The following is a 27,226-nucleotide window of genomic DNA, read 5'->3' as shown; positions in this document are numbered from 1 at the left end:
GGCTCGAAGCACCTTCCCGAGAGGCCGATCTTTGCGCCATAGTCGCCCCGGAGCCTCTGGCGGGACATCGAGGATTTCTCGCTCCTGCCAGCCACACTCAAATTTTTGGGAGATGCCCAAGGGTGTGCGCGTGGCTCCTGGTGCTCCTAGGCCCTCCCTCGAGACTCTGCGAGGCGCGCACTGCGGGACCGGGGCTCGCAGTCGCCTGGCCGGACGCTGCCCTGAGGGGCGGGGCGGGGCTGGAGCTGGCACTTGGGGTGCGCCGGGGCCTGCCGGACCGTTGCGCAAGTTGTGATCCAGCTGCTATAAGAGGGGCGGGCAGGCATGGAGCCCCGTAGGAATCGCGGCGCCAGCTGTTGCAAGGTAAGGCCCTGGCGCGCTCCTTCCTCCTTCTCTGCTGGTCTTTCTTGGCGGGCCACAGCGCCCCACCCCACTCTGGACCCCAGGAAAACTGAAGCAGGCAGGAGGCAGGGCGATGGCTTAGTTCTGGACTATGATAGCTTTGCACCGAGTTCTAGCCAGAGAAGGCTCCCGGGAACCAGGGAGAGTTGGATTTGCTGCTGGGCTGTGCCGGTGCCCAGAAGGCAGGACTCCGACCTTGCAGAACCAGCCAGGTCCCTGGGAGACTGTCAGACCCACCAACCTCGTGGCATTGGCAGAGCTGAGATGCCTTGGAAATTGCCTTGGGCGCATCCCCAATGATCAGGGTATACCCACCCCCAATGATCAGGGTATACCCACCCCCATCTGGAGGAGATAAAGTTGGGAGTTGGAGGGACGCAGATGGAAGTGATCCGTCTCAGGCCTAGACATTGCCTTGCTCTGCAGGTAAGAATCAGGCTTCATTTTCCAGGGAAGTTCCTGACCTCTGAATGGGAGGGGCTGTATAAGGCCAATGCCTAGGAGAATGGCAACGGTGAGTAGAGGTGGGGGAAATCAAGTGTCAGGAAGACTCAAAATCTTCCAGTGAAATTGTGCAGGGTCTCACCAGATCTGGCCTCAAAGCCGCGCAAATTGCCTTCTTTGCAATGGATACAATGAGGTGTCGCTGGGGACAGAACTGGTTATGAGAACTTCTAGCCAGGACTGCTCAATATGTGCTGTTGGCCCATCTGGCTCACCTATAGCCTTCCTTGTCTCTGGGCTTGGTTTGGATTTCAGTGTGAATGCCGTCACCTTTACCTCCAGTTTCTATAGTTTAAATGGTGGTGCTTTTGGGAAAGGACTCCTTAAATAGAGTTAGGTCCAAGTGAGACAACTGGACCAAATGACAGGCTGGCTGTCATTTCAGAATAGTAGCTTCAAAGAGGTGATTAATTTCTTTTGGAAGGGTGATCTTTGGGGAGGTGGGTGAAGAGCAGAGACTTGGTGGTGCCATTCCAGGAGCACAAGCTCTCTTCCTTTGCAGGGCAGGAATGACCTCTGGCAGCCAGAGTTGTGTTTGTTCTGTAGGATTCTGAGATAGGCCATGGGCAGCTGGAACTGGGGAGTGTTCCCAGACTCTTTTCCATTAGGATTGTCTGCAGAACCAAACATGGAGGCATCTAGAAACGTGGGTGCTCCTGTTCTAACGCCCTTAGCAACAGGAAGGCCATGCTGATCATTTCTCTCTCAGGCAGGGAGACAAGGCAAGAGAGAAACATCCAGATGGATGCTTTTAGAGTCTTTCCCTTCCCAAGCGGTTGTGGACATTGTGCTGAGGGGAATATTTCCATGTTGGCTAAAGGAGCGTCCTCCTCATATTTTGTACATCTTATACCCAAAATAACTCTTCTTGGTATTTGGGGAAATATTTTCCTCCCCCTCCATTCCAGGAAATGGCTCCAAGTGCCAAGGACAGAGCCAGGGAAGTTGCAATGAATTCCTGCCCGTCAGACCCCAGGCAGATGCCTCACATGTCTGAGTGGCCCATGCAGGGCACGGAGGTGGCCGCCACAGAGCCTGGCTCAATGTACCACCCCCGCCTAGATGTCAACAGGGGCATGGGAGCCAAAGAGAGAAGAGGGGCTCCAGGAAGATAGAGTCCTTGTGTCTTGTGCATCTGTGAACAGCACTGGTATGATTTAAAGGAAAATTGAGCCAAATTCTCCGGCAGTCAGGTACCCCATCTGCACCAGGGTAGGAGTCTGGCAGCCTCAGCTCCGTTCTGGCCGGTCAATGGCAATCAATACATGTTAGCCGCCAACCATCAAACCTATGCTGAGTAATTATGGTGTGTCAGGTACTACACTCCATAAATTGTATTAGGTTTGTACAAAAGTAATTGTGGTTTTTAAGAGTAATGGCAAAAACAGCAATTATTTTTGTACCAACTATTTGCTGTCTTGAATTATCCCTCCTCTCCTAGTCCCTAACTCTGCTCCTCCCAGCCATTCTTCCTCCCCTTCACGGGCCATGGCCAGGCCCCGCCCAGTTACTGAGACTCAGGTGAACCAAGGAAGACTTAATGCCCACTCTTTTCTGATGCCCATGATGGCCTGCCTTGTCAGTTAGCATTAAGTTTGGCTGCATTTAGCAGAGACCCAAAAGAACAGTGGCTTTTTAAAGGCAGACATTATGTCTCTCACACACACCTAGCACAAGTCCAGAGGTAGGTAGTCCAAGACCAGCATGGCATCTCAGCTCCATGAGGTCCTCAGGAACCGAGCTCCTGCAGCCCCCAGCCCTGCATCCATAAGGGTGAGGCCTTCGTCCTCCTGGCCCAAGGTGCTGCTAGACTCTCGGCTACCACATCTACAGTCCAGGCATCAGAATGGAGCAAGGGATGAAAAAGGAAGAGACAAAGGCACGTGACAGGTTCCTGAGACACTTCTGTTTATATTTCACTGGCCAGAATTTAGTCACATGGCCACACCTAGTTGAGAGACTCTGAGAAGCAAAGTATTTATTCTAGATGGCTATATCCCTACCTAAGACTTGGAGTTTCTATGACTGGGGAAGAATGGAAGACAAGATATTGGGAATGACTAGCATCCTCTATGAAAAGGGTGATCTGTATTGATGTGTGGGTGTGTGATGTGTGTACGAATATGTGTGTTGTGTGTTGGTAGGGCAGATTCTTGCAAGCACTTTGATCTCAGATGGATGTTACCAGTTCTCTCTGCAGACTCTCATAGGTTTCCCCTAAACCTGGCCCCTCCTGTTGGGCAGCCTTACTCAGTGGCAGCTTCTCAGCTCCACGTTTTCAAGAAACCACAATTTATTTCCAGCCTCCACTGAAGCATATTATCAGTGGTGATAGAGGGGGCTTGTAAAACTGTTTTTGCACTTAGGTATTAGAGGGTGGCCATTATGTGAGAGTGACTATGACCACAGTTAATAGTCACTCTCAGGATCTGGTAATAAATTCTGGTAATAAATTCTCTTGGGAAGGAGGGTGTCATCAACACATGAATCTTAGAAAAGGAGGCAAGTTGATCTTGGGCCGCATGGGGAAGACCCAGAGACACCATGCATCCTGTTGAGATAGCCCGTGGGACACAATGGGCCAAATGCTTGATTCACAGTTGGCTACAGGTAGTGTGGCCCACCTGCCTGGTAATTATAATAATTTACTCCCCAACCCTGCTCTGGGCACGCACACCAAGGGCAGGGGCCTCACAGGTTCATCTCATTTGCCCTTGTGGAGCCAGGTGGTGGTGTTAGCTCCATTTTACTGAAAGGAAAGGATGTTTGAAGGAAGTATCTTGTGCAGAGACATGAAACTAACAAGAGCAGAGCCTGCTGCTGGAGCCGCAGCGCCTAATCACTACACTGTCCCACCTCTGCTAGGGTTTCACGGAATCGAAAGGGGGATTAGCACTATTTAACCCAGTTCCACAAACATTTGGTCTATTACTCAGGTAACAAGTAGTTAATAGGGGAAGTTTTACTTTTTTAAGAGATAAATTTGCCTTTTCCCAAATTACTTGGTACACAGTATTTTTCATGTTTGAAGCTGAGATGGGGGTACAATGTCATAGCTTCATCCCAGAGCAGGGCATTTGCTTCCACATGCCATATTCCCAGCAGCTGCCCTTGACTGGGAATTGGGGTATAATATGGACTTTTCCTTAAATCCTGGAGGTGCTGGAGGGCAGTGGCTTGCACTCCCACCTTCTGGGTCTGAATCCTGACTATGTGATGGACCTGTTTGACTTTAGGCAAGTTGACTCCTCTTCCCGAGTCCCATATTTTTCTCTCTTGTAAAATTCAGATTAAAAAAAAGGACTCTGCTCAAACATTATAAAGAATATATAGACAGACTGCTTGTTTTTATTGTATTGCCAGAAAATGAATCCTACTAATATTGCCATCTATGAACAGAAAATGTATTACCTGTTTTCATCAAGACCCAGACGAGAAAGAACACAAAAAGCAGAGAGTAACTTTACTACCACCTCCAGAACCTTCATCCTAATATTTACTTACATTTCATTATTATTTCAGGCTCATGCACATATACTTAGCATGGATCATTGGCCACAGACTTGCATACATTTAGCTTTATTACCTTTTGCCTCATGTATCTCATTAAAACTTTGCTGCTTAATCAAGGATCTGCATATCATTTTAATTTTAGAATTCACAGTTCCAAGACTTTGAAAGTTCCAAGCGTTCTGAGTGAATGTTATGTTATCTCCCAATGCCATGTCTTCATACTTCCCGACTTCTCTGCCACTATGGCCACCACCACTTTCTACTCTTAGTAACCCATACTCAGTCCTTAATCCCCAGCTCAGGTGACACTTCCTCCAGGGAGCCCCCTTTGCGCTCTGGTGGTATTTTTTTTTTTTGAGACAGAGTCTCACTCTGTTGCCTAGGCTGGAGTGCAGTGGCATGATCTCAACTCACTGAAACCTCTACCGCCTGGGGTTCAAGCGATTCTCCTGCCTCAGCCTCCTGAGTAGCTGGGACTACAGGTCCCTGCCACCGTGCCCAGCTAATTTTTGTATTTTCAGTAGAGATGGGGTTTAACCATCTTGGTCAGGCTGGTCTTGAACGCCTGACCTCATGATCCATCCACTTCGGCCTCCCAAAGTGCTAGGATTACAGGCGTGAGCCGCCGCGCCTGTCCTCTGATGGTATCTTGTACCTGCCCTTTTTGCAAAGCCCTTTCCTTTTGCTTTAGAATGGCTCATTGACCTATTTGTTTCTCCTGTTAACTCAGCTCCCCTTGAGGGTGGAGAGCATCTATTGTTCACCATTGCATCCCTGGTGTGGAGCACTGTGTCTGACATATTATTTAGACAATCAAGAAGTGCCAGTGGGATTCAGGCTCCCAGTGGGTGGGAGAGAAAGGAAGTAAGGAAGCAAGTGGTAAAGGCCGTCACAGAGCATCAGCAGGCTGCTGTGAGGGAGAAATGCAGAGGACGGGTGAGTAGCATAATCGCTAATGACAGGGTAATGATAGAGAACATTTCACAACGCCTTTAAGCTCTTTCGCATGCATTATCTAATTTGGTCCTCATAAAAGCCTAGAGATAGATATATTACAGGGATGAAGGTGGAGTATTTTGTGATTATGTGATATGCTTAAAATTATACAGCAAGTAAATGACTGGGTTCAAACCACACCTTAAAAGTCTGTTCTTTTTCCCTTGAGGCACGCACTGAAGTCTACATCATCCCTACCACGTCCATTCGATCACACCCTGGCCTCACTGCTCTGTGGTCTACAGGATACCTCATGGTGGTTTTATTTACCAGACAATAATCCTCTTCCTAAGGGGATGCATTTCATTAATACATATGTAGATCATGAATTGTCTTTGACTTTGAGGGGCTGGTAGCCAGGACAGAAAGTAAAGCTGATTTTCATCCGCATCCGGTAATGTGGTTGGTAATGGGGCAGATGGGTGTATTCTGAGATACCAGCTCCTTGCAATGTGTGGTTCCTTCTGTTTTCAGGCCCAAGAGGCACATCCTGGGAAGAAAAATGCGTTGCGGATGCCTGTGCCGATTCCTGTGGCTTTGGGCCTGTCTGTCCTACACCCAAGCTGTGCCCATCCAAAGAGTTCAAGATGACACCAAAACCCTCATCAAGACAATTATCACCAGGATCAATAATCTTTCACATACGGTAGGGAGGGTCTGCGAGGACAAAGTAGAACTATGGCTAGCCCAGCACTGGTTCCTAGTGGGACTGGACCCAGATAGTCCAAGAGACATTTATTGAACACCTCCTGAGTGCCAGGCACCTACTGGAAGCTGAGAAGGATTTGAAAGCACAGGTCTCCCACTCTTTCTGGTTCTTTCTTTTGACCCAAGAACATTTAACTTTGCCACATGTTTCCATTTAAAAATCATAGCATTTGGGCTGGGTGTGGTTGCTCACACCTGTCATCCTGGCACTTTGGGAGGCCAAAGCAGGAGAATCACTTGAGCCCAAGAGTTCGAGACCAGCCTGGGCAGCATAGGGAGACCCCATCTCTACAAAAATAATTTTAAAAATTAGCTGGACATAGTAGTGCACACCTGTGGTCCCAGCTATTTGGGAGGCTAAGATGGGAGGATCACCTGAGCCTGGGAGGTTGAGGCTACAGTGGGCTGTGATCATGCCACCATGCTCCAGCCTGGGTGACAGAGCAAGACCCTGTCTCAAAATAAGTAAATAAATAAATAAATAAATATCATAGGATTTGGTCAGGCACGATGGATCACATCTGTAATCCCAGTGCTTTAGGAGGCCAAGGCAGGAGGATCAGTTGAGACCAGGAGTTCAAGACCAGCCTGGGCAACATGGCAAGACCTCTATCTCTAATTTAAAAATAAAAAATAAAATTAGGCTGGGCATGGTGGCTCACGCCTGCAATCCCAGCACTTTGGGAGGCCAAGGCGGGTGGATCACCAGGTCAGGAGATCGAGACTATCCTGGCTAACACAGTGAAATCCCGTCTCTATTACAAATTCAAAAAATTAGCCAGGCGTGGTGGCACATGCCTGTAGTCCCAGCTACTCAGGAGGCTGAGGCAGGAGAATTGCTTGAACCCAGGAGGCGGAGGTTGCAGTGAGCCAAGATCATGCCACTGCGTTCCAGCCTGCCTGGGTGACAAGAGCAAGACTCTTATCTCAATAAATAAATTAATTAATAATAATTTAAAAATAAGAAAAAAAATAAGAGGATTCTCTGATATCATGAGGCCTCGTGTGCTTATTTTCACTCTACCAAGGGGAAAACCAGGCCTCAGAGATTAGCTGAGGCACATGTAGGCACAGCCACAGCCTCTTTCCTTCCTCTCCCCTCTGTCCCTGCCTTCTGCACTCTCCTTCCTCCCTGACTTCACTTCCTTGAGTCTTAGTGCCTAGGACCAGAGGGAGCCGGGAAGTTCCTTGTGTCCCACTGGCAGGTGCAAGACCCCCAGCAGCATCTCCTCGGGGCCTCTATCCCATCTCTAATATGCTTGTCATTAGGGCTCTTGTAGTTCCAACTGATCTCTGGCCCCACCTCTCAAAGATACCCAAAAGAGTGAGTCTACCCTTTTTCACATTCAACCTTCTACTGATTTGCAAATAGCAGTCAGTGCCCTCCCTGGTTCTTTCTTTGAGATCCAGCAGGCCTAGACCTTCAGCCATTTCCCTGATGAGGTCTGTATTAGAAATTAGGAAGATTAAGTGTGAATCTTCACACTTGTGATGTCTGTGAGATCTTCAGCAGGTTCCTTAATGTCTTTAAGCCTTAGTTTCATCATCTGGATAATGGGGATATCACGCACTATTCACAAGGTTGTTATGAGACCTAAATTAGCTAAAGCAAGTGAATCCTCCTTACCCCCTGCATGGAGCTCTCTGGAGACTTCCACATCTCCTGGTCATTGTGGGTGTCTCATGGTAGTCTTGAGCAGTTAGGGAGAAGTTAGGTGTCCAGAAGCAAAGATGGCTTAGAACTAGATAAAGTCTTGGGCATTTTATAGAGAAAAACTCTTGTCTCCTTTCAAAATAGCCACTCAGCAAGGCTGCACATGATACATCCCAAGTGCCCCAACTTGATTGGTGTCAATACATGATATCACGGGGTCCCAAGGGTAGTAACCACAGAGGTGTCAGCCTCAGTGCTGTGGGCAGACAGATGGGGAGAGCCCTCCTGGAACTGGAGTCACTGGAGCAGGGTGTGGGGACCTCACTGAGGATACGACCTTGGTCTCTGAGGAGGAGGGACTGCCTGGAAAAGCTGACTGGGAGGAAGGACTCTGCTGGGGGTGGAAGGGACTAGGGCTGGCTGGGGTGGGAGTGCTTATGGAAGACCTCAGATGCCTGGAGAACAGACTCCACTAAATAAGACATAGGGAAGCATGGCTGGTTTTTCAGCAGAGACGATGTAGAGAAAGGAATGACCTAGGAAAGCTGGTCTGGAAATGGAGGGAAGGCTGGTGTGGGAAGGGCAGGAATCTAGGAGACCAGCTTAGAAGCTTGGCAGTCACCTGGGCTCAGGATACAAGGACCTGAATCAAAGTGGTGAGGGAGGGTGGAAGGAGGCAGCCGAGAGAATGAGCCTCCATGCCCACGGGGAAGGCAGAGGGCTCTGAGAGTGATTCCTCTCCGGTGCTGAGCACTTGTTCTCCCTCTTTCTCCTGCACAGCAATCGGTCTCCCCCAAACAAAGGATCACTGGTTTGGACTTCATTCCCGGGTTCCACTCTGACCTGAGCTTTTCCAAGATGGATGAGATACTGGCGATCTACCAACAGATTATCATCAGTCTGCCTTCCGGAAACATGATCCAAATATCCAACGACCTGGAGAACCTCCGGGCCCTTCTTCACCTGCTGGCCGCCTCTGAGAGCTGCCACTTGCCCTGGGCCAGTGGTCTGGAGACCTTGGCAAACCTGGGGGGTCTCCTGGAAGCTTCGCTCCACTCCATGGAGGTGGTGGCCCTGAGCAGGCTGCAGGAGTCTCTGCAGGACATGCTGCAGCAGCTGGACCTCGGCCCTGCATGCTGAGGCCTTGAAGGTCGCTTTTCCCCCAAGGACCACATTGAGGGAAGGAACCAGCTGTCTCCAGGAAAAAAGAGCATTGCATGGACACCCCTTAACCAGGACTCTGTCCATTTCTCTGACTCCTCTAAACCACCCTTCCAAAGGCATAAGACCCTAAGCCTCCATATGCTTGAAACCAAAGATATATACACAGGATCCTATTCTCACCAGGAAGGAGGTCTGCCCAGGAAATAGTGGACTGCATCTGGGACTCCCACCAAGGTCTTCAGCCATTAACAAGAGTTGTCTTTCCCCCTCTTTGTCCATTTCCCCCTCACTGCATGCTTCAATGTGACCAGTGATGATTTCAGAGGGGATAGAGGGGCAGGCAGAGCCTTTGGATGGCCAGAGCAAAGTTCCCTCTGAGAATTCCAAGGAACTCCGTGAAGGCCACATCCACGACACAGCAGGAACTCCAAGCAATAAAATTTTTGGTAATTTTGGCCTTGCTTGGGTGAGCCAATCACAAGAACTACAATTTGGCATGCAAGCCCCAACTAGGAACACTGCCATGTAATAAATCCAGAGTGGGATCAACTCTGGACCATTCCACATCAAGGACCCCTGCTCTGAAGATCACAGTCTCCAGTGTGGGACCATCACTCTCTGATAGGAATGACCACTCTCTAGCAGTCGGAGAAAGCCAGAGCTCACCACTGCCCCAACAAACAGCCTTCAACTTCATCACTTCCCTCTAGGGGCGCCTGGCCAGGCCTCACACACACACACCCCTCCACTGCCAAAAGAGCTATTTTCATGAAAAAAATCCCCAAAATCTTGGGGGGATTTTACTCCAGTGGTAAAGAAAACTCCTTTATCAGGTGGTCCTGAGACCTGACAAGCACCGCTAGGTACCCACCTTGGCACACAGGTAAGTGCAGTTTGACGACTGGAAATGCAAGGTCCCTGAGGGCGGGCCACCAGGATGGCCCTTCCCGCTGGAAGTCACGTTCAGGAAGACGAACGAACGGGGAGGTCTGGGGTTTGCCAGCATCCTGCTGCTGTGTTTTTGCCATCACACAGTGGGTGGTGGATCTGTCCCAGGAAACCTGAATCAAAGCAATTAACTTAAGACTCAGCACCTGCTTCGTGCTCAGCCCTGACTGGGGCTATGGGTTGGAGAAGCTTACCAAATAAACATTAAGATTCAGCCCTGCTCTGGACCCTGCATTCCCAGCGGTCAAACTGCACTCACTTTTGTTCCAAGGCGGGCAATTTACCATGGCAGCCAAACAGCCGAACGCACAGTGCAGTCAGCAGCAGGTGGGAAATGGTGTGAGCTGAGGGTGGCCGTGCCCAGGGGCCCGCAGGGAAGCCTGCTTGCACGTTGCAGCATGTTTGCTTTTCAGGGCACGTTAGCATCTATTATTGCATAGTCACAAGATAACTGAGAATTTAAAATAAGAAATACCTAAGACCATAGCAACCAACAAGTGGCAGGACCAGGACCCCAGCCCAGGTCCCTGACCCCCAGAGCGTCCCGTGAGGCAGATAATGCTCTCTAGAGAGGGACTGGAGCAGGAAGACCAAGTACTTTCTGGAAAAGAGGAATTTTGAGGCAGAGTTTAAAGTGAGGGATGGGAATTGCCTGCAGAGAGAAAGCTGTTTTGCTGGAAGGTTTCGTGTGTGGAGATGCAGAGGTGAAGGTGTGAGCAGTGAGTTACAGCGAGAGGCAGAGAAAGAAGAGATGGGAGGGAAAGGGCCATGTTGAAGGGAACTTGAAGGGTAAAGAAGTTTGATATTAAAGGAGTTAAGAGTTGCAAGTTCTAGAGAAGCTGGTGCCGTGGCCAGGGTCAGAGCTACTCTGGAAAACATGACCCAGATCATCACAACTACCTAATGAGGCTGGGGCTTCTTAAGCCTTTTGCTCACAAAACCTGGAACAATGGCTAATTCCCAGAGTGTGAAACTTCCCATGTTTTTGCAACTTAAAAATAAAAAAAAAGAAAGAAAAGAAAAAAAGAAAAACAAAAGTTTGGTTGTTTTTTCAAAAAATCTAAATACATTAACCTTGCCTGCTGGTCTTTGTTTCCTGTCGTTGTTTGTGGAGGGGCTTCAGGAGAGCTGTTTGTGTGTGATAGGGCAAGGCCTGGCTGGCCCCCATCCACCACTGGGGTCAGCTCCACCCCGGGCTTGGCCACAGCCAGCCGCCAGTTATTCAGGCAAAAGGATTACCCCAAGCACAGAGCTGGTGAATGAACACATTCCGCACCCATCAGGGTGCAAATCAGCCTCGAAAAGCATCAAATTATTAAAAGAAAAAAGAAACAACAACCACACGCACATACACACATAGCCATGCAAGCAATCAAACAAAAAAAGCATACAGCCCAATAACAGACCCAGCCAGGTAATAGAGTGGAAAGAGGGAACCTCTCTTGCTTCAGGCACAGAGCATAGGCAGCCGCCCCTGCAGTGCACGCAGAATCTGACAGTTTCAACCCAAGGCCTGGGGGACTTGGAGGGCTGGCCCTTCAAAGGCAATCACTTCCATGAGCGACTTCAAAGACTCTCCCCTCTTCAGAAAAGTTGCTGGCTGCTCTGGGAATGAAAAGAAATAGTGACCCAGCACAGTGTCTGGGTTTAAGTGAACCTTTCTTCCCTTCCCATCCCAATTAGCAACAGGCTTGCAATGTCAGTGGTCCCAGGCCAGGGAGCATGTGGACATCAGCTTACCTTAGGCACAGATGACAGCTGCTGCATCCTCTCCCGCTGTCTTAGCTTGAGGTGCTGCAACAGATCACTTCCCTCCAGGAGTGCCTGGCCAGACCTCACAACCCCCAACCGCAAAGAGCTATTTTCATGGAAACATCCTAAGTAGTTGCAGACGATGAGAAAATGATTTCACTCCTTCCAAAGAACCCACCCACAGCCTGGGTGGCTTCAACAACAGACATTTATTTCTCATGGTTCTGGGAGTTGGAAGACCGGGATCAGGGTGCCAGCATGGTGTGGTTCTGGGAACGGCCCCATGCAACCCTCTTGATTGCATACTGCCATCTTCCCGTGTGTTCTCACATAGTGGAGAGAGGGAGAGAGCTTTGTGAGATCCCCTTCGTGAAGGCCCCACTCCCACTCGTGAGGGTGATGGCTCCAACCTCATAACCTAATCACTTCCCAAAGGCCTCACCTCCTAACGCCATCGCACTGGGGGTTAGGATCTCAACAGATGCATTTTGGGGGGACACACACATTTGGTCCTCTGCACCCGTGTACTAGGTTATGGGGAAGGAAGGGTGCCGCAAGCTCCTGAATGAGGGGAGACCACGGAAGTGGGGCCATCAGATGTGGCTGGCTGGGCCTCAGTGGGACACTTGCCCATTGGTGAAGTGCCTGACTTCCCATCAGGACTCCTTTAGCTGCCAGTGGCAGAAACCCAAGACAAACCAACCTAAATCTAAAAGGGGAGAATGGGCAGGGCGGGGTGATTCATGCTTATAATCCCAGCACTTTGGGAGGCTGAGGAGGGTGGATCACGAGGCCAGGAGTTCGAAAACCACCCTGTCCCATATGGTGAGACCCTGTTCTTACTAAAAAATACAAAAATTAGCCGGGCATGGTGGTGCACACCTATAGTCCCTGCTACTTGGGAGGCTGAGGCAGGAGAATGGTTCGAACCCAGGAGGCGGAGGTTGCAGTGAGCCAAGATCATGCCACTGCACTCCAGCGTGGGCGACAGAGTGAGACTACATCTCAAAAAAATAAAAAATAAAAATAAAATAAAAAGAGAGGCCGTCATGCCTGTAATCCCAGCACTTTGGGAGGCCTAGACAGGCGGATCATGACGTCAGGAGTTCGAGACCAACCTGACCAACATGGTGAAACCCCAACTCTACTAAAAATATAAAAATTAGCCGGGCATGGTGGCAGGCGACTATAATCCCAGCTTCTCAGGAAGCTGAGGCAGGAGAATTCACTGAACCTGGGAGGCAGACGTTGCAGCGAGCCAAGATTGTGCCACTGCAGTCCAGCCTGGATGACAGAGTGAGACTTCATCTCAAAATAAATAAATAAATAAAATAAAATAATAAAAAGAGAGAATGAGCTAGCCACAGTTGCTAAGAAGCCCAGGCCCTGGTCATCTCTTATAGCTGTTCTTTGCATTTCTTTCTTCTCAGACAGCCTCTCCCTCTCCTCGCAGTGACACAGACAGCCTCCAGCATCTCCAGGTCCTTGGGATTCTCGGTGCCCAGGATCTCGGGAGATGAGCTACTCTCTCTGTCAGTAGTGCCAGCAAACACTTTATGGAGGGCTCCTATTGGCCAGGCCTTGTCACAAGCCCACCTCTGTTGCCATGGGCAGCCCCATGTGAACCATGTGGACTGAGAGTGGGCATCAAGAGTCCCACCACGAGATACCCAGAAAAGTAGATAAACAAGCCAAACGTGCAAAAAGTAGAAAACATATTCCCACTACCGCATCTCCTGCTCTCTGGAGTCACTGAAGTTCATGACTTAACCTGGGAAGACCTTGAGTCCCACCTCACTCCCCGGCAGTTCCCGCTACTGCCCACCTCTCCCACCAAGCCAGCCCCTCCTGCCAGGCCCCGGTTCTGGCCCACCCTCGCCACTGTGCAACAAAGGTCAATCAGTGGGGAATGGGGGTCTGTGGGTAAATGCCCCAGCCTCCCACCCTCCACAGGGGCAACTGTGTGGTGCCTTCTTCATGGGATTGAGACCTGGGGCCGACATCAGTAACCAGATGGTAATGCCTCTTTACTGGCTTCCCCCTGCCCTGCCTCATTCTCCTCTATCCTCGCTCCTGCTTCCCAGGCATACCTCCCAAATAAACCTCCTGTGCTAGAATCCTCCTCTCAGGCTCTGCTCTTGGAGATCCCCAAAGTAAGACAGCTGCAAGGAAAACAGAGCTGGGTTTGGACACTGAGAGGGTTGGGAAACAGGTTGTAGGGAGGCGCAGGAAGCACACACCAAGACCCAGAGGGAGGCCTCCGTGCCGTCCCGAGGAATGAGGACAAGGACAGGGACCCTCAGGAAGAAGGGATCCGCTTCAGAGAAGGCCCCTTAACACGGGACAGAGCAAGGACAGGGAGAGGCACCGCCCAGATGGCAGAAGGACAGGATCCATAGAGAAAGAGGGATGAGGGGAATGAAAGAGGAGAAATAGATTTGAAGAGTTCAACATCACCTTACGATGCAACTAGTCTGGTCCAGTGCCCAGCACAATGCAGCCCCTCCATTCTGATGTGGTGGCCAAAAGAACTGAGATTCTTGGGCAGGATGCAGTGGCTCATGCCTGTCATCCCAGCACTTTGAGAGGCTGACGCAGGCGGTTCACTTGAAGCCAGGAGTTCGAGACCAGCCTGGCCAACATGGCAAAGCCCTATCTCTACTAAAAACACAAAAATTAGCCAGGTATGGTGGCACGTGCCTGTAATCCCAGCTACACAGAAGACTGAGGCAGGAGAATCACTTATACCCGGGAGGCAGAGGTAGCAGTGAACCGAGATCGCACCACTGCATTCCAGCCTGGGTGACACAGTGAGACTCCATCTCAAAGAAAAAAAAAAGAATTGAGATTCTTGCTGGTAAGCTCATTATTTAACATGTAGGCAAATTCTTCAAAAAGCTTGAAAACATACCTATCAAAGGTTAAACTCCTTATTAGAATTCTGATTAATCTTAATTTGTTCAACAAACCATTTTGAGTTCAAATAGAGGTCCAAATCAACTGTATAAAAGACAGCTTTGAGATAATGAGGGAAATTTAAATGTGGGTTCCGCTTTCTTTCTTTTTCTTCTTTTTAACTTTTTTCCCAGTGACACAGTCTCAGAAGGCCCTGAGAACATGTGCCCCAATTTCATTTTAGATGCTGATAAGGAAGTCTAGTTAATTTTACCAGGTGTAATGATGGCATGGCGATGTAATTATTCTTCAATGCTTCCTTCTGCATTCAAGATAGATGCAAACGGAAGTTTCGGGTGAAATACTGTAATGTCTGGGATTAACCTTAAAAAACTTCAGCAAAACTATTTTTAGTATACATTAGAATTTTTTATAATTTTATAATCTTTAATATATATTATAACCTATATATAAGTAAATATATATCTCAACAAGATCAGCAAAATGTTGAGAATTGCTAAAGCTAAGTGACACATACATGGGAAGGGCATCCATAACACCAGACCCTCTACTTCTGGGTGAAATTTCCAGAAGAAACACTTTTTGGAAATGTCTGGTTCAGCCTGGCCCATCCCCTGCCGGGGGAATTTTGCATTCCCGGAGAGGGAGGAGGGGGAGTGGGGAGAGGAGAGGGAGAAAGAGAATGTGGCGTGGAGCTGAGCTGTATTTAAGCGCACATTTGATTTCACTGCCTGGCAGATGTCCCAGGGCCTTGCGGAGATGGCAGATTGTCAGTGCCAGTGTGAAACAGTGAACCAAGACAGAGATCTAGCAAATCAAACCAGGAAGGAGTGGTAAGAACCAGCTGCAAGGGGCAGGAGAGGCAAGTCCCGATGCTCACAGGAAAAAAACAGAGCTGCCTCTATCAGGGCCTCTAGCTCTACCCCAGCCCTGCTTGGGCCTCAGGTGTCCCACGGAAGCCAACTACCCCCACCCAAGGGGGCATCGTGGTATTCCTGCTGTGCAGCTGTCCCTCCATATTAAATGATACTGTGTAGGGAGAGAAGCCTTTAGACCATTTGTAACCACGCAATGGGTTCACCTTGCCCGCTGCCTGTAGACAGAACCAATTTATCAAAACTAAAGAGTAATTCACGCAGAGCAGGCTGTGCAGGAGATGGTAGTTTTATTATTACTTAAATCAGTCTCCCCGAGCATTAGGGGAACAGAGTTTTTAAAGACGATTTGGAGGGTAGGGGCTTGGGAAGTGGGGAGTGCTGATTGGTCAGGCTGGAGGTAGAACCCCACTCGGTCAAGTCAGGTTTTCTTACTGTCTTCTGTTCCTGGGTGGGATGGCAGAACCGGTTGGGCCAGATTATGGGTCTGAGTGTGGTCAGCTGATCCATGGAGTGCAGGCTCCGCGGCATATCTCAAGCACTGATCTTAGGCTTTACAACAGTGGTGTTACCCCCAGGAGCAATGTGGGGAGGTTCAGACTCTTGGAGCTGGGAGCTGCATGGCCCTAAATTGTCGTTTACGATCTTGCAGTGACTTCCTTAGTCCTGCAAAGGCAGACTGGTCCCCAGGTGAGAAGGGGGGCTTTTCAGGAAAGGGCTGTTATCAATTTTGTTTTAGAGTCAAACCATGAACTGAATTCCTTCCAAAAGTTAGTTTGACCTATGCCCAGGGATGAATAAAAACAGCTTAAGGGTTAGAAGCAAGGTGGAGTTAGGTCTGTCATCATTTCCTCAGTTATAATTTTGCAAAGGTGGTTTCACAATTGCAAAGGAAACTGGGATCCCTGTCTTCTTTGCCGCCTCAGAAATGAGGCTCCTATCTCTCCCTTCATAATCTTGATCTGCAGCCACCTGCAGCCAGCTCAGCCCACCTCTTCCCTTGCTTACTTCAGATTCCTTCCAGGGCCAGGGGCAGACCACTATTCAAATCCCATCCTACCCACCCCAGACAGAATCCTCCTGAGTCCAGGAGATTCCGAGAGTGCAGAAGGAACTGCCAGGGGGCCTATTCAGAGGTCTGCCAGCGTTCCCTCTGGGGCCTCCCTTCAGCCAGGTTAAGCCAGACCCTCAGGTGCCAGAGACTTCCAAACACAGACCCTCCCTGCAGAAGGTAAGTGTTTCATCTCAAGCAAATGTCCCCAGTCACACCCCAGAAAAGCACCCCTGAGGTTATGATGACTGCCCCTTAATTCCTGCAGAAACACCAACTCTCACAACTTCACCTTTCCTGTGTAGAAAATGTGTGCATTTCTCTGATGGTGAGCTGGTATGTGCCATGCCAGTCATACTGAGCAGAGCCTCCCCCACTAGGCCCGAGACAGTCACAGAATGGGGGGCTCTCTTCCTTCCTCTCTTGGGCTTGGACTTCACCTCTGACCTAAAATCTGGAGCTGGTCTGCACAGCCCAGCAATGATCTGGGGCTCATGGAAACAGTCTAGGAACCCCCTCCACACTTCAGGATGGAGCAATTGAGGGTCCAGCCTAGCCTTGGGGGCATGTCAGGTGTTCATTACTCAGTTAATTTAATTGGATGATGGAACTGAAGCTAGGAAGCCTTACAAGACCTGCCCCCAAAGAACTCACATCTGAAGATTAGAATCTGAATCTGACTTGCAATGCTCAGGTGCCATAAATATACATGTATAAATGGAAAGACAGGTATAGATTGATGGATAGTTCTTTACTTGCCCCATCTGTGCCCCAAACACAAACACACATAGACATTTCTAGCCATCTTCTGCTTGCCAACCCATCCTCACCTCTTCCCACAGAGGGACAGTCATCAGGAAATACACTTCCTGGCCATGTTGCAGGGGTTCCGTCAGGGTGGTGGGAGAAATTATAAGAGAAAAATTATAGAGGAAAGGACACAAACCTTCTTGGAAGACCAACAGGTTTTTGCAAAAGTCTCAGCAAGGAATGAGCCAAAGGTGGTGGTTCTTACCCAGAAGCAATTAGGCAGGAGTAGGTACAAAGGAATGTAAGAGAGTTTATCTAAAGAGCTTGTTTACTCATGTGGTCCTAGACCAACCTTTGAACATGACTGCTGTCTACTCAGGGGGTCAACAATGTTATTACCCACAAATGGCATTTGCTTTAGGCCTCAGAACCTGGCCTTTAATCACTTGTAGGAATGCTCTTTCCAGGGAGGGCAACCATGTTGATTATCCACAAGTGTGTTGACTCAAAGTCTTTGTCATTAAATCTATACTGAATAAATGTCTGCAGCACCAGCTGGTGAGGGCTGTGGCTGCTGACTTTTTACAGCACCCTCCTCAGGGTCTGTCAGTAGCCTGGACCCCTAGCCCACTCTTTCACTGGATATCTGTGTCTCAGTGTATTTGTTCATGTCTCTGGGTCAGGGTCTGTGGGTCAGACCCAACACCATGTCACTATCTTAATGTTTTTTTGTTTGTTTGTTTGCTTTTATTGTGCTTGTTTGTTTGCTTTAGAGATGGAGTCTTGCTCTGTTGCCCAGCCTGGAGTGCAGTGATGCCATCATAGCTCACTGCAGCCTCAAACTCCTGGGCTCAAGTGATCCTCCTGCCTCAGCCTCCTGAATGGCTGGAACTACAGGAACATGCCACCATGCCTGGCTAAGTTTTTTCTTCTTATTTTTTAGAGGTAGGGTCTTGCTATGTTGCCCAGGCTGGTCCAAACTCCTGGCCTTAAGTGATCCTCACCATTTCAGCCTCCCAAAGTGCTGGGAAGTGTCCTAAAGTTGAGTAGTTTACAGCCTGGGTTGACTGTAAACACACACACATGCGCGCGCACACATGCACACATACACACACACAGAGCTGGCTCCAGGGCTCACCCACAGATCTGCCTGCCTTCCCACCAGCACTGCCCAAAGCCCTCTCCATTACTCCCCTGCCCTGCTTCTTCTCTAGGGTAAAGAGCTCTTTAAATCATAGTCATCGTTGCTGGGTATGGTAGCTCACAAACGTAATCCCAGCACTTTGGGAGGGCAAGGTGGGAAGATCACCTGAGGTAAGGAGTTCAAGACCAGCCTGGCCAAATGGAGAAACCCTATCTCTACTAAAAATAAAAAAACTATCTGGGCATGGTGGCAGGTGCCTGTAGTTCCGGCTACTCAGGAGACTAAGACAGGATAATCACTTGAACCTGGGAGGCAGAGGCTATAGTGAGCCAAGATCACGCCACTGCACTCCAGCCCGGGTGACACAGGGAAACCCCTTCTCAAAAAACAAAAAACAAAAAACACAGTCATCATTTCCCTGATCTTCACTCCATCCACTCTTCTTCATTTCCACATATTTTACTTGTACATTTGTTTAATAATTAATATCTACCCCAATAAGAATGTAGGCTCTGCCGGGCATGGTGGCCCATGCCTGTAATCTCAGCACTTTGGAAGGCTGAGGCAGGTGGATATCACCTGAGGTCAGGAGTTCGGAACCAGCCTGACCAACATGTTAAAACCCCATCTCTACTAAAAATACAAAAAATTAGCTGGGCGTGGTGGTGGGCATCTGCAATCCCAGCTACTTGGAAGGATCAGGCAGGAGCATCACTTGAACCTGGGAAGCAGAGGTTGCTGTGAGCAGAGATTGCACTATTGCACTCCAGCCTGGACAACAAAAGCAAAATTCCATCTCAAAAAAAAAAAAAAAAGATAAAAGAAAGAAAAAAAAGAAAGAATGCAGGTTCCCAGCAGGCAGGGATTGTCTTTTGGTCCATTTTGTTGCCAGCTAGATCCCCAGCACCTAGGCTAGATCCTGGCATAGAGTAGGCACAATCTGTTGGCTGAATGGGTTTTTAACCTCAAGAGCTGATACCTCATGTCCCCTTAGCATTTAGGTACAAAAAAGATGCATGAGGGGAGGTGGAATGCTGGGCAGTCTGTCCACTTAGAGGATTCCAAGCCAGGCATGGTTGCCAAAGCCTTGTCATGTGGACAAGATTGGAGGGAGATGGGGGATCAACAAGTAGAATGTGGCAGAAGGCAAGCTTTGGCTTAGTCTCACCGTCAGAACCACTCTTTGATAGCAGTGCCAGCTGGGGCAGACTGTGGGCAGATTGCTGCGGCAATGGCGCCCAGGTGCGACTCCTGCCTTCTGGTGTCCACCCCCGAGGTCGTCTCCCTGCAACACTGACACTGGGTTTGGCCACGTGACCTGCTTGCCACAGTGGGACAACAGCAAACAAGACACAAGCAAAGGTTGGAAAAGGGCTTGCCCATAGGGGCTTGTCCTCTCTCGCTGCAGGGAAGTCTTCAGGCACCATGCAAAGGAGCCCAGACTGGCCTCCAAGAGGATAAGCGACCCTGTGGACAGAGGCCCCAGCCATCCCAGCTGTATTAGTTGGTCTTTTTTTTTTTTCCCCTATATTTTCTGATACTGTGACATCTTGGGACCTCATTGACACTGCAGGGACTGATCCTCCCAGGTTAGCTAATTCCCAGAGATAGCAAACAGCTCAAGGGGTGCATGCCTTTCAAATGAAAATCAACCAGTCTAGAGTCCCCACCCCAACCACCTTCTCTATTGAGCTGTCATACTCAGGGCCACTGTCCCCTCCCCTAATCTTCCCAGGGCCAGGTACCAGACAACTAGAGCCAGCCCCCATGCTCCAGAGCCCACTGAAATTACTCAAACTAGCCAATCCTAAACCTGCTTACCCTCACTTGCCTTGCTTTTTCTATGCAGTTGAAGCGGTGCTCAAACCATGTCAGCTGGACTCATTCTCCATCTCTCAGCTTTGCTTCCTTCAGCACTGGCTTTATTATTAGATAGTGGCAAAGATGACCATCAAAAACTCCAGGCCTATACCTTCCAGACTGGCAGCTCCCCAGGAAAGAGAGCTCTCCTTCCTAACTGTTTCAGTCAAAGTCCCAGAGCTGACTCTCATTGGTCTGGCTTGAATCACATACCTATTGTTGAAACAATCACTAGGGCCAGGAAAATGCAGTACTGTGATTGGTTAGATTTGAGTCAAACCAAGGAAGGGATTAATTGCACTTGGAATAAGAATGGGGACTGGGTAGTTTCCCAAAGGAAAAGAGTGTCTGTCACCAAAAAGCGGGAGGAATGGGTCCTGGGAAGGCAGAAACAACAGATTCCCTCCAGGAATGCTCTGAGCCTTTCTTTCCTGGCCTGATTCCTGACAGCTTTCTGGAACCTTGTCCCAGTCTGGATTTCTTTCTGAGAGAAGGAAGAGACTCACTCCCTTTGACCCTTTACTTTTGTACTGAGAACCAAAACCAGTTCTGACTGGCTCTTAATGTCAACCACTCAGCATCAAATAAAAAATAATGTTTGACCCTGGGCTTAGAAAAGGGTGGAATGATTGTCCTTGGCTCTGACAACTGCTTCTGATTAAGAATGAAGAACATTTTTGTTATTGGTTATAGTGGATTGGGACTTGATATTCTATCATCCAAATTGTTATTCCTTTCAATGGGGTTATTTTACTGGTCTTTCTGCTTTATCTGGGGTCATTCTTTTCCATGGGGAAATTTGTTCTTTTTCTCCTCCCTTATAACAGAGGTCATGATGCTGACACCTTATGTTGTAGGGATGGCTCTTCTGATTGCTTTACAATAAGCATGATGATCAGAAGGATTTCTTACAGCAGAACAGCACCTTGCCATCTATAAAGCATTTTCACACACGTTATTATATTTGATCTCTACAATAAGCAGCATTGAGGAGAACAAATAGTATTATAACCACTTTCTATAGATATGGAAATAGTCCCAGAGAGGTTAAGTGACTGGTGAAAGGTCACAGAGCTATGTTGCCTTAGGTAGCATGAAAATATGGGCAAGGAATAAACAGGCATTTGTTCAAGGCTTGATTTATTTAACAAGACAAGGCTTTATTATTACAAAGCTAATCTGGGCTAACTCCCCAGCTCCCTTCTTATTTTGGTACACAAACTACATAGCCCCGAAGGGACACACACATACACACACACACACACACACACACACACACACACACACACAAACCCTGGGCCACCAATAGCCATGGCTAGAACCCAGCCAAGCTTGTCAGCATGCAGCCTCAACCACGAGCAGGTCTGGGAGATGCAGCCCCAGTCTGGCCCACGGGCAGGTGTCCAGGAGCCCACGGCTTGGTTCAGTCCTCCCAGGAGCTCCTCACCTCACCCAGCACTTTCTCTCCTCAAAGGGGCTAGTGACTGAGGCTATGGATAGGGCTAGGGCTAGGGCTTTGACAGGAGGGAGGAGGCAGGTCTGGTAGGGCCTGGGGGGCTGGGGAAATCTCAAGTCCTGAATGGAAACTCCAGACTGATACGCTGAGAGCATCCCTTCCAGGGACTCTCCTCTCCCTCTACATCCTTATGTTTTACCTCTGTGCCTGAACCTTGCACAGAAAATTCTGATTAAAAGGATGGCTCGGCCGGGGGTACTGGGGCTCATGCCTGTAATGCCGGCATTTTGGGGAGGCTGAGGGAAGCGGATGACCTGAGGTCGGGAGTCCGAGACCAGCCTGATCGATATGGAGAAACCTCGTCTCTACTAAAAATACAAAATTAGCCAGGCATGGTGGTGAATGCCTCTAATTCCAGCTACTCGGGAGGCTGAGGCAGGAGAATCACTTGAACCCAGGAGGAGGAGGTTGTGGTGAGCCCAGATCACATCATTACACTCCAGCCTGGGCAACAAGAGTGAAACTGTCTCAAAAAAAAAAAAAAAAAAAACAGAATGTCTGGAGGTCTTCCTTGGTTTCCACGTGACCCATAAAGTCTACTCATTACCAGAGAAAAGCAGAGAGCAAGGTCACCAGAGTAGATGCTATCTCCATTGTCCCTCCTGTCATGGGAGGAAGGGTCTCCTAGGAGATTCCTAGGATTCCTTGTCATGATTCGAGGATTCTCCAGGCAAGCCTCTCTATTTGAACACTCTGCCTGTGTCCTAACAAACAAGGTAAATGGCAACCCCCGCCGCAGTGGTCCCTGACCCCAACCCTGTCATCCCCATCTCTGGGACTCACTGTGGAAGTCCTGGGCATTCAGCATGACAGACTGGCCAGCAGGGAAGTGACGTAGCCCCAGAGCTCTCTGGGAAAGAAACCTCAGCATTGGCCCCTGACTCGACTCTGGGGTTTTCATAGGTCCAAGCACCTTCCCAGCATCCAGGTGACAGCACCTTCCAGCATCCAGCACTTATTAAACCCTGCCCAACCCAGCCTGGGTGAAGCCTTCCCTAGATGCTTCTTGGTTGTGCACTACGGGGAGACTTCTATTCTGGAAGATCCTGCAGCAGAGAAGAATAGGAAATGCCAGAAACTCATCTATCTGATAGGATTTGTTTTTCCCCCATAGGAGAAAAACCCAATCACACCATCTCCCACTTGGAATAACTGCAATTACCCGCTCCCCATAAGTGGAAGAACAGCAGGACTAATCAAATGACAGCACTCTGGGAAGCCAATGTGTCCCAGTACCAATCCTTTTAAAAAGCCCACATGGAAAGCTACACATTCTATTTGTCTTGTCTGGGGGAAAAACGAGTTTTAAATATGTTGAATCAAAAATGATATATACCAGACACTAGTGATCCAGAACAAATGACTTGGGAGAAAAATGACTCTGAAAATGTTCAGTATTCAGATTGCCAAAGAACTGGAAATTTAGGCTGAAATACAAGCACAGAACATTCACATTGGACACCCACATGCCCCTGACCAGGCCCCAGTGAAATGGGTCCTCAGACAGAGCCCTGGTCCCTGAGCACTGGCCTCAGCAGCTTTCCCCAGTGACACTCCCTGGCCACCTCCTAGTGATCTTCAATGTCTTCCTGTTGGGCCAGGCTGCCGAGGCCTGAAGAACTTGAGTCTGCCCTACTGAGCCAGCCTGACCAGGTTGAGGAAAGGCTGGGGAGGTAGAGAAGAGGTTCACTTTCCACCGGATTCCCAAGCCCAGCAGACAATGATGCCATTTAAAAGTCAGTTTATGGCCGGGCAAGGTGGCTCATGCTTGTAATCCAAGCACTTTGGGAGGCCAAGGCAGGTGGATCACAAGGTCAGGAGATCAAGACCATCCTGGCTAACACAGTGAAACCCCATCCTGGCTAACACAGTGAAACCCTGTCTCTACTAAAATACAAAAATTAGCGGGGTGTGGTGGCACGTGCCTGTAATCGCAGCTACTTGGGAGGCTGAAGCTGAATCGCTTGAACCAGAGAGACGGTGCCGGTTGAACCCGGGAGGCGGAGGTTGCAGTGAGCAGCTGAGATCTCGCCATTGATTGTACTCCAGCCTGTGTGACAGAGAGAGACTCAAAAAAAAAAAAAAAAAAAAAAGGTCAGTTTACAGCCAAGCACGGTGGCTCACGCCTGTAATTGCAGCACTTTGGGAGGCTGAGGCAGGTGGATCACGAGGTCAAGAGTTTGAGACGAGCCTGGCCAAAATGGTGAAACCCTGTCTCTACTAAAAATTCAAAAATTGGCCAGCTGTGGTGGCAGGTGCCTGTAATCCCAGCTCCTCAGGAGGCTGAGGCAGAATTGCTTGAACCCAGGAGGCAGAGGTTGCAGTGAACCAAGACGGAATCATTGTACTCCAGCCTGAGACACAGCGAGACTCCGTCTTTAAAAAAAAAAAAAAAAAAAAAAAAAGTCAGTTTACAAACCATGGAGGGCACTGATTGTTCTCTTCCAAGTAAAACCGGTGAGGTAGAAAGCTCCTGGGAGTGGACACCGGGAGACCTGGGTTCTAACCCGAGCTCTGTTAGTAGCCGCTAGTGCCAAAGGTCTTGGACAAATCCCTTCTCTTCTCTAGTCCTTAGTTGATAAATTAAGAAACTGGATTTAAATGCTCTCTTTCAATTCTACAACCAACATTTTTTTTCTTTGCACTCTTTCAAGAGTCTGTAGAAAAGGGTCGAAAAAGCTACCTCTTTTTTTCAAGAGGGTAGAGCATGGTGAATAAGAGCAGTCTTTCAAATCAGCCTTCACGGGTTTGAATCCCAGCCCGGCTGCTTTCAAACTGTGTGACCCTGATCAAGTAACTTAACCTCTCTGTGCTTCCATTTTCGCTTCTGTACCACGAAGATAGTAGCATCTATCTCACACCCTTGTGAAAGGACATGATGAATTAGCACTCAAAGGCCTTCCGATAGCTCCTAGCACTAGCTATTATTTCTTCAGCAACTACTGTATACCACCCTCTCTCCCAGGCAACTGCAGATACAAAAATGATCGAGAGCCATGGTCCTTGCCCTCTAGGATAGTACTGTCTGCTAGGAAAATGTTACCCTGGCAGCCTCTCTCTGATGGTCACATGTTTGCATCCCTAAAGGTGGGATGATTCCTGACCTTCTGCCCGGCTCGAGGTTGGGCATGGAGCAAGACCCCCCACAGGTCTCCGAAGCGCAAACCAGCGTCCTGACTCTTGATTTTTTTTCTTTCCCTGCTTCTTTACTGCTTTTTCCCCTCCTGATTCTACTTGATGTCTAACTTCAAAGAGAATAGAAATAAACAAAAGCTCCTGCAAAAGAGGCTGTCCTCCTCTCCACTGCCTTCCCTCTGCCTGTTTGGATTGCATCACTCCTGCTCACCGCCTTGCTCCATTTGCCCTGTTTAGGGAGCTACGAGATCCCTCAGTGCCTCCCTGCCCTCCTAAGAACACACTCTGGCCTTGCTCTTCCTAGAACCGGACACAGCTGTAATCTTCTTGGTTCCTGAGGACACTGGCTGCAGGAACATTCAGCTGTGTTTTCCCAGGGGATGGGGGAGGGGGCAAGAGAAATGGTTCAGCCCCTGCTCAGTCAGCAGGGAAGGTAATCGGGATTAATCTGAGCACTGCCAAATGCAGATGAGTCCCCAGCCTAGGAGGGAGGGCAGGCAGCTGCTGTCTCAGGGGCCAGCTGCAGCTGCCAGGGGGTCCGGGGATGAGGAATGAGGCGCTGGCACAGAACAGAGACCCCCAAGGGGTTTGGACAGCATCATGGAGGTCAGAGGCTGCCCAGCCCAGTCTGGCCAGGAGGGCTGCTTGGTGGATGCCTTTCATGGCAGGCTAGGGAGCTGGCAGCCTAACTGTGTACGCCCAAATGCACAGTGGCTGTTTGAGGAATTCCCAAGTCCCTTGCTGGAGCCAAGATTATGAAAAACAGGATTCTAGAGAAATCCTGTGGCCTCCCCTGCCACCATGCTCATTCTTGGGCTGCCAGGGGTGGGGGTACTGCAGGGAGGAGTGCAAATGGCAGCCCTTTGGCCAGTTCTGGCAGGTCCTGGGCCAGGAAGATTAATTGGTGGTAAGCGAGAAGCTGGGCAAATATTTCTGAGTGCCTACTATGTGCCCGATGCTGTGCCAGGCTCTGGAGAAACAAAACTGAACAGGAGAAAACAGAGGAGCTCATAGCCTAGCAGGCAGACAGCAGCACAGGGGGACGAAGAGGTTCCCTGAGCTGTGAGAAACACGTGGAGGTGACCTTTGGAGTCCTGGTGCCCCTGCCACCCCCTCCTCCATGCCCCTCATCCCTGCAAGTGCCATAATGCTTTTACAGTGTTAGTGGTTAGTGAAGAGTTACTTCCAGGATGATTTATTTAAAGAGAAAATTCTTGAAGCCCTCAAACCCTCCAGTGGTAACAGGGGGCAGGGGATCAAAATGGCAACGTTTTAGGCCTCCTGGTAGACCTGGGGAGGGGGAGGAAGTAATCACCCACTGACTTGAGGTCAGGATGTCTGGGGTCTGGTCCATGCCCTGTCACTCTAGGCTGGGTGAGCTGGGGCAAGTCACTAAGCTCTCAAAGCCTCCCTCCCAGGTTTCTGTGCAGATTAGAGGAGATGTGTTTGGCAGGGAAGGGGCAGACCCTGGCGTGATACCTTGCAGGAGCCTCCCTGTCTCCATCTTGCAGCAGCCCTGTGGCCCTCTCATATCTCTGGATGCACACCTGCTGCTGAGTTTCCTATGGGTCATGTTTACATTCATTCATGTGTAAACAGCTGTTTATGAGGCTAAACAGAAGACATGGGGCCCTATAAAATAACAAAGGCGTAGTCTGGTGGAACAGAATAGAGAACTCAGGAACAAATTCACACATCTACAGTGAACTCATTTTTGACAAAGTTTCCAAGAACATACATTGAGGAAATGTATTTAATAGATGGTGCTGAGAAAACTGGATATCCATATGCGGAAGAATGAAACTAGACTCCTATCTCTCGCCATACAAAAATCAAATCAAAATGAATTAAAGACTGAAATCTAAGTCCTCAAACTATGAAACTATTACAAGCAACCATTGGGGAAACTCTCCAGGACACTGGAGAGGGCAGAGATTTCTTGAGTAAATACCCCACACGCACAGGAACCAAAGCAAAAATGGACCAATGGGATCACATCAAGTTAAAAAGCTTCTTTACAGCAAAGGAAACTACCAACAAAGTGAAGACACAAGCCACAGCATGGGGGAAAGTATTTGCAAACTACCCATCTGACAAGGGATTAATAACCTGGATATATAAGGAGCTCAAACTACTCTATGGGAAAAAAATATAATAATCCCATTTTTAAAATTGGCAGAAGATCCGAATAGATGTTTCTCAAAAGACACACAAATGGCAAACAGGTACATGATCCAAATGACAGACAATGACAAATGCTGGCGAGCGTATGGCAAAAAGGGAATCCTCATACACTGTTAGTGGAAATATAAATTAGCACAACCACTATGGAGAACAG

At 49.0% G+C, this 27,226-nt stretch overlaps 1 protein-coding gene across 2 annotated transcripts; it reads left to right on the top strand.

Moving 5' to 3' along the window:
- The first annotated feature begins 287 nt into the window (after nt 1-287).
- Nucleotides 288-10,976, top strand: LEP (leptin). 2 transcript variants are annotated; one of them, XM_021673609.2, is made up of 3 exons: nt 288-363; nt 5,890-6,061; nt 8,558-10,976. In XM_021673609.2, the coding sequence occupies exons 2-3, from the start codon at nt 5,918-5,920 to the stop codon at nt 8,915-8,917; spliced, it is 504 nt and encodes a 167-aa protein (XP_021529284.1). In that variant the 5' UTR covers nt 288-363; nt 5,890-5,917; the 3' UTR covers nt 8,918-10,976. The 2 variants fall into 2 exon arrangements, with proteins under 2 accessions (XP_021529284.1, XP_064229738.1); XM_064373668.1 differs by lacking the exon at nt 288-363 and adding an exon at nt 790-828.
- The last annotated feature ends 16,250 nt before the right edge of the window (nt 10,977-27,226 follow it).

Source organism: Aotus nancymaae, unplaced genomic scaffold (genome assembly GCF_030222135.1).
Source record: "Aotus nancymaae isolate 86718 unplaced genomic scaffold, 86718_ANA_hifiasm-v0.15.2.pri h1tg000002l, whole genome shotgun sequence".
Lineage (NCBI taxonomy): Eukaryota > Metazoa > Chordata > Mammalia > Primates > Aotidae > Aotus > Aotus nancymaae.
The sequence above is the reverse complement of the archived record's forward strand: the minus strand, read 5'-3'. Positions and strand labels throughout refer to the sequence as shown.

Excerpts from the sequence above, each read along its gene's own strand:
- LEP (XM_021673609.2), top strand. The coding sequence starts at position 5,918 with ATGCGTTGCGGATGCCTGTGCCGATTCCTGTGGCTTTGGGCCTGTCTG. Across the intron at positions 6,062-8,557 it reads TCAATAATCTTTCACATACG|CAATCGGTCTCCCCCAAACA; the intron begins GTAGGGAGGGTC and ends TCTCCTGCACAG.